Source organism: Anarhichas minor, unplaced genomic scaffold, assembly GCF_050575085.1.
Source record: "Anarhichas minor isolate MPS153535 unplaced genomic scaffold, ASM5057508v1 ptg000027l, whole genome shotgun sequence".
NCBI lineage: Eukaryota > Metazoa > Chordata > Actinopteri > Perciformes > Anarhichadidae > Anarhichas > Anarhichas minor.
In genome coordinates, this window is record NW_027466473.1 from 4,997,635 (window position 1) to 5,005,567 (window position 7,933).

Below are 7,933 nucleotides of genomic sequence, written 5' to 3' on the forward strand. Positions count from 1 at the left end.
TGACCCTGCTGTCCATTCAATCAGGACTGGACAGGAGTGCATTGAGCCGAGAGATGCAAAGTAGTCAATGAGTGCGATCAATGTATAGATCCGCTAAGGTTGGCCATCAAGGAGCTCTGCTCTGTCCATTCAATTAGGCACTGCCTTACAAGGCGAGGTGATTATGGAAACCAAAGAGGGAACATTAGGGTTTTACCAGACATTACGATAGTTCTCTATTCCTAAAAAGAACAATGATGCATATTTGGACTACTGCAGCTAACATATAAGGAAAAGTAGATATAAGTCCTTGCGTCTGTGGCAGAGTGGAATCATTTGTGAAGGCCTTTGTGGAGTAAATTGGCGCTCCAGTCATCAATCAACAAACAAAAGGAAGACAAATATGTTAAAACTGAAAGCACAGCATAATTCTGGGTTTGTCTTATAGTCTAATGCCATGGATAAGTGGACAGACATAGAGCATGATGCCACATTGAGACATGTCCAACACAGTTTTTTTCTGATGGATTTCGAAATGAATGTTATTGAACACTATTTACAGGCTTGGGGATTAACATAGAACGACGTTACGTATTAGGGTACGAGGAAGTCCGATTTTATAGCAGTCTATGAGAAAACGAACCTACTTCTCTCTGGATTTATTACCTCAGTAAACATCGTGAACATGAGTTCTTCCATACAGCATGTTCATTTTGCAATTATGGTCCCATTTAGAGTCAAACAGACCATAAAGCAGGGTATGATTTAGGGTACATTGTGATTGACAGGCAGATTAGGGAGGGAGCTGTCAGGTAGAGGGAGGCAATGTGGCCCCTCTTAGTGAAAAAAATATGTAAAGCAGGAAAGCGGAACAACATCACAGTACAGTCCAAGTTATCACAAAGCAGGATGGTTTGTGCACTTTTCAGTTCTCACGTTTATTCTTTTTGCCAAAAGACATCCCAGCATCAAAAGACGATGACAATTTTATCTCGAGCCAACATAATAAAGTTTGTAGAGCTGTACTGAAAACTTTAAAACGTCCTTTATAACGTTAACATTTTAATGATTAATCTTTTAACAGAAACATGGCATGTTTGGACCACCTTCTCCTTTCCCTCTCGCTCTCACACACAGTGAGCAACGCACCGCTCAGTTGTCTTTGTGATTGTCTCACCCCTCAGTCCAAAAGCCAACATTTATTGAACAAAGATCATTTCCAAAATTCAAACTTGTTTTTATCTCATGAAGTACTCTGCTTCAATCCATATTTGGTGGCGTTTAGTTTTTCAAAAACATTTTTACTGCAGTCAGAAACGCAAAGGGAGGCATGCACTTGTATTAATGGGGTCGTCTAGCAGCACCATAAATTCCAGTACATGTATAAAATCACAATATTGAGAAATCATATTTTTGCCATCTTTTTAGAGTCTTGGTATTTAGGTATTCCGAAAGTAACTGGAAGTAATCCGATTGCATTACTATTATATAGTGATACTTGGAATAGGTTAATGATTACATTTCCTAACAGGTAATTAGTAATTGTATCGGATTACATTTTTTAAATAACTCTCTCAATCCTGACTGTAATTGCAGTATATAAGATACAACATAGTATATCTGTAAATGTAGGTGTCAGTCCGTCCAACGCTTGGTCTGCACTAGATGGATTTCCATGAAATTTTATACATTCATGGTCCCATCATGTCATGCTTTTTCCATCAATTACTCTGCAACAAATCCATCATAGATCATGGAAATAATTCTCCATCAGCAACACAGCACAAATGCTGCAGATGTGTCTTTTTGTTGATTGGAGGAACATCAACAGATTGATGATATCAACTGTTAGAGTATCCAAGGCTCAATCCGTTTTTGTGTAACCTTCAGTGGAAAGCGTATCGCACATAGCTTATTTTCAAGCAGACACAGCACTTTCCACCCTCTAATGGCAAGGTCTTACTCTGAAAGGAGAACTCCTTTTCTACATTTCTTTATTCTGGAGACACGTCGACTCATTTAACTTGAATTGTGACTTTGTCTCACGTTCCGTTCAGAATTTATGGGCAGAGAGCAGGATTCAAAGATGATCTAATGAAATGAGGGTGTCAGGGTGTACGGTAGACTACTGTTCCTCCATTTCTACCTCGTAACGTGGTTTAAATTATTCAGCATCTAACCAGGGCAACAAAGCTCCCTTATTCCTTAAGAGTCGCACATTGAGATGAACCTGCCATAATTGGTCATTTTTAAGACGTTATCATATATATATATTTTATTGAGTTGTTTGAATATCATCAAAGTGTTTGAGAGTATTTTGTTAATAAGAGCCATAAAAGATCCCCTTGGGGTATTCAGCTCTTTGTAGTTAAGATGAATGGATATGATTATAATGTGCATACATTATGTTGTAAATGAGCTGCTACAAACCTAAATCTCACAGAGTAATTGAAGTAAACATGATAACATTAATATACAAATAGCTTTACTGAACATTATTTTGAAACTGCTGAATATAAAGTGTTGTATTAAGAATATAAACCTGTCTAGAGATTGCCTGCATGACTAGCAGCTTCACAACTCTGTTCTCTTTTCATTACAGCTGTAATGTAGTTACCAAACCTGACAACTGTTTGCCACAATATGTGCTGTGTGGGGTTTTAATAGGCCTTGCTCTGGTCTCTGTGTTTATTAATGAGTACAGACTTCCTGTTGTAATCACATTTTGCTCACAGTATTACCGACCCTCTTGTAAACCTTCACCCTTTGCTTTTCACCACCACCACCACCAACGGGTTTAATTTATACATCATCAGAAATCCTCAGTGCCTGGAGCACATTGGACAAGTGTTGGCTGTTAAAACTAAACAAAACTGTCCACACAAACAAATCATTGGGGGGGGCATAGTAACAGCTGTTAATGCCGGTTGGCAGCTCTGTCTCTCTGGTGTTATGTGGTTTGCTACAATTGGTGGAAAATGGCATTTGGGCTAAAAGTTCTAGCTTACAACCACAAAAAGCAAGCAGGCTAAGAAACCGCGACTTGTTCTCTGTCTTCCTGTTGATCTCCTCACACGCACCCATTAATTCAACCATATTCAGTTCACCATTTCACAGCACAAACGCCCGGCTGGTCTCTTTCAGCATTCGTAGCTCTACTAACGAAATGTAATGCGCCGTAATTCCTAGATATCCCACGAAATGATTCTGTATATTATCCATGTAATCATGAACGAGGAAGTATAAAGACCTGCTGAAGTAAGGTGGATGGGTCCAACTAACAGTCATGTTTCGGCAAGGAGACAGCTGCTCGTTCCCCATGTGAAACGAAAAAGTCAATGTGGAGGTTTCTGTTACTTAACTTTTGTAATTGGTTAGGGCACTGCTGTGGTCATTGTAACCCAAACGACGATCTTTTCCTGAACTTAACTAAGTGGCTTTGTTGCCTAACCCTAACTGAGTTTCCTGTGAAGACGGAGTTTTATTTTGGAAAGACCGTATGCATGTATTGAGCAGAAATTGACACTTGCTGCTGTCTTTCATAGGAAAACGCATGAAAAATGAGGAGTAACTCTTTGTAAGATATCATACAAATCGTTGTATGAGGATACATTGAACAGACTCTTGCTCTGCTATTATGTTATTATTTTTGTTTTTGCACCACGGGAGGCCCTGGATCCTTTTCCGTCAAGATAGGGCCCTGACCACTTTTATTCTACAAGTCTCTATCTGGATGGCAGTGTCTGTGGTTAGGTCCACCACATTGCTCCAGACTATGAAACATCCCTATAACAACAACCGGGTGGATTGGTGTGACATTCATCAATCCCTGACGATGTATCCAAGGTGATCCCGTTACTTCTCCTGCAGCACCTGCAGCAAAAGTCTGACTTTTGACCATAACCATCAGCACCAAAATAATTTGTCCAATGCTTTAGTTTATGACCAAATACCTGCAAAACTATTGACATTCCCATCAGCCCCGACTGCACTTAGTGCTAATAGGAAACTCTTAGAATGCTAAGACACTAAACTATGATGGTGAACAATATAAATCTTTATTAAAGAATATACACCTGTAGTCCCCAGTGGAAAATAAACTTGACAAGTGACATTTCACTTGCTAAACATCATTGTCACTGTGAGCAACATTAGCATGTAGCTACTGCAAAGCAGGCTTGTGTACAGAACTGCTAGCATGACGGACTCTTAGCCTCAGTACAATTCTTAGACAACACATGAAACCCCAACACCAGAAATGTATTCAGGTAGCATGACATGTGTTCTCAGTAAACCGCAGTGTGGAGCATCATAACTGCATAATAAACACCTTAAGTCAGTGTGTAAGCACATTCAATTCACCATCATACTGTATGTTGTAATACTTTGGAGAAGTATTCATCCCTTATGAAACAATATAATGTTTGTTACAGATGTTGAAGTTGTTCAAAACTTGAAAACATTCACAAAGTTGTCATTTCTCTTTGTAATTTCTTACTCTTTCAATTTATTTAGCATGCAGCAGTTTAAAAGTACATTGAACTGTTTTTCAGCGAAGCACACCTCTTTATCTGTGCGAAAACAGAAGTCCCAGAAATGTCTGGGAAGGTTTTAACATTTAAATAACAGAAGGGTTTAAAGAGGATAATACCTTTTGATTTGATCATAACCTCACAACATATCATGGAGTTAAAGCGGGGATTAGAGAAATAGGGATTGAGTTCTTTATGACCATGCAGAGCAGTGATTTTAATCCAATCCCCGTGCCCAAACGGTCCACCGGGATAAACATTGAAGAGAATCATTTACCATATGGCCGAGTGATTGGACACAACAAGACAAAAAAAAAGAGGCAATGAATCAACAAGACTGGTGAAGAAATGGGTCAGTGCCAAGTTAATTGGTACTCTCTGCTTTGTGTGTGTGTGTGTGTGTGTGTGTGTGTGTGTGTGTGTGTGTGTGTGTGTGTGTGTGTGTGTGTGTGTGTGTGTGTGTGTGTGTGTGTGTGTGTGTGTGTGTGTGTGTGTGTGTTTGGTCAACAGCACAAACCAGCGACTGTCTGTTGTAAATACCTTACATTTACTTGTTTGGATTTCGCTCAGTCTCATGCATTTGCTAGCAATTAAATATGATTGTCTGAGTTTTTTTTACTGTTTTGCATGTAATCCAAATATTTAAACAACTTTTCTTTTTTTGCAGACAGTCTAAGTAGGTACTATCACCGCCTGCAACTGGAGCAAAATGTGTTTGGTTTCTAATAATACTTTAAAGGGTAGAGGGGTGCTGAGAGTGCCAGGCTGCTGACCAGCAATGTACAGCATCGAGTAGAGGAGGAGGAGGCGTGCACTTTACAATAAGCACCAGAGCTGGAAGACCAACAAACCCCCTCACTGCTTGGAGCCAGGGAGAATGACAGAGGAGGATGAGGGAGGAGGGGGGGGGGGGGGATTAGGCAAATTCTACACAAACAAGAAAAACAAAAATGTTGTTTTATTTTGTAAAAACAAAATCCCGCTGTTTTGGTTTTGGATGGTTGGCGTCGGCGATAATGATCTGTTTTATTTTGGGGGATGCCTGGCTGGAAGCGCCACACAGGGCCCAGACAGACAGTGACAGGTTCCTGTATTCCTGGTGCACACTCGTGTGCGGGGTCTATGATGTGGACGCTCAGTCTAAGAGACAGACCCTGTATCTGGGCATGGGGGGCTGAAGCCCGGCTCGTCTGCTACTGTATCTGAACATAAAAGGGCCATGCTAGATTCAAACAGTCACATGGCAGCGGATGTCGCCGCAGTAACCGTCGTGTCAGTGCCTTGAACAAAATCATTTCAAATTCAGCATAAAATGCCAATGTGACTTTGTTATCACAACACTGTGTCTGAGAGACACAACATGGATTTTTAGCTCGATTCAAAATGTATTGTGTCCAAGTTCCACTCACGTTTGCTTAAATAATCATGAAAGAAATCTGCAGATTCAGCTTTGTTGTTCAATGATACATTTTATTATGGAGGTCACACCTCATTTAAATGAGATATATTGACACTGTTAAATTTTCACATATTAATCTGACGCCTCCTGTGTGGCTAGAATGGGGGGGGGGGGGGGGGGGGCAAACTCATGCAAGGGGGCTGTGGATGTCTGACATGGCCGCTGTTTGATGCCCCCTGGTGCATTGGGGGGGTCGCTGCTTATAGTTGTCAAGGTCAATTAATGAATGCAGGCGAGAGGCTGTCAGGAGTCCCCCAAAATGCCCCCAGGGCTCATAAATTATCCAGAAAACACATTAAAAGACAGGATCTGATCTCCTCCAATTAAGATAATTTAGCATTTATTTTTCCCTCACCAAATGCTTACACCGTATCCAGTCAGGTGTAGCCTACACCCCTCCCTCTCCATCCCTCCCTCTCCCTGCCTCCCTCAGCATCCATCCTCCAGCTTGCTACACCACAGCAGCACCAGCGAACCACAGAAGGATGTCCTGCATTGGCTAATTCTCTCCTGCTTATGTTAATGCAGTTTTCCCCTCTCTTGAGTGGGACACCTTGATCCTCCACCTCTGTTAAAACAAGAGAGATTTTTTTTGTTTTGTTTTTTTGTCTCTAAACGCACCTTCAGAGGCTCAGCTGTGCGCCCCCTCATCCCCCCACCCCTGCACCTTTAAGGCAATGGAGAGGGAGACAATCGGCTGCGGAGAAGGAGGCGAGGGTTTATTCCACAGTGCTCTGAGGCAGGGCAGGTTTTAAGCGCAGGGACCAGTGTGCGCAGTTTGTGTGTGCGGCTGCGGGGGGAAGATGCGTGTGCTTGTTGCTCGCCGGACGGAGAGAGGCGGCGAAGAGAGAATGAGTTTTCAGCGCAGCTAACCATCAACTCCACGCGCTTTTTAATCCTCGAAAAAAAAATCCAACTTTTACGCATTTTTCCCCCCACATACCTGAGATGATATGCTCGGCCGTTTTCCGTGCATAGATTTCTAATTTATTTATTAATTATTTATTGATTGTTTTCCGATTTTGGAGCATTTTTTGTTTTTGTTCTTTTTGTTTTGTTCTTTTAAGTGTCTAACCGTGGAGTTACGTGCGCGCAAAGGCAGTTTGTCCTATGCGTCTCCAGCCTCTGACTCAGCAGCAGCAGCAGCGGCACAGCTCACCTGGACCGGAGCGCACCGAGCCGAGCTCCCCCATGTTCCACGCAGAGCAGCGCTCCGACACGGGGAGACGGCTGCACTGAGGCCCGGCGCGGTGCGGTGCGGTCAGTCCAAAAAACAAGGGGAGACGCGCAGTTTGTGGATCATACACCATCTCCCGCCGTAGCAGAAGACAATCAGCAGCAGGAAAGAAGCTCAAACCTCCTCCTCTTCATCTTCTTCCCAACGTGAAGGATTGAGAGAAAGAGAGGGAGAGAGGAAGGGAGAGAGAGAGAGAGAGATATTTGCAAGCTCCCCTTTCTTTCATTGCAATTGACTTGTTGAAGAAATAAAAGGAAGAAATAACAAGAAGAAAGAGTGCTGGGAGAGAGAGAAGAAAAAGCATAAGCTTGGATATTGAACGGAGCGGGGCATGTGGATATTGGCTCTTATCTTTTCCCAGTGCATCTTGAATGGTAGGTGATGCATTTGTGCAAATTAAACTTCATGTCTTTCTTAATTATCCCAGTGTACAAATATTGTCCTAAATAGCCTGTAAGCATTTCCATATTGAAGATATAGATTTCTTTTTTTCTTGTCGTGGAATTTTGAAGCAGGAACAGGCTGTTGCCATGTCCTGGCAGGCAGTGGGGCTTTTTGTGGGGTTAGATAGTTCCATCCACATGTATGAACGCTTAACCAATCATGCATTTTTTAACATTTAAGATTAGCCTTTTATCAAATGTAGACACACACAACACACACAGAGGGAGAGAGGAGAAATGTAGGTTGAGTGTCAGGTCTAGCCTGTACTGCATGAGGATCAGG

General features: G+C 42.0%; 1 protein-coding gene across 1 annotated transcript in view; it reads left to right on the forward strand.

Annotated features, from left to right (window-relative positions):
- Nucleotides 1-7,209, forward strand: part of tmprss2 (transmembrane serine protease 2) — a 32,302-nt gene extending 25,093 nt beyond the window's left edge. Inside the window, exon 13 of the mRNA XM_076101351.1 lies at nt 7,093-7,209. Within this exon, the coding sequence (XP_075957466.1) occupies nt 7,093-7,209 (117 nt within the window). The remainder of the gene's footprint in view (nt 1-7,092) is intronic.
- The last annotated feature ends 724 nt before the right edge of the window (nt 7,210-7,933 follow it).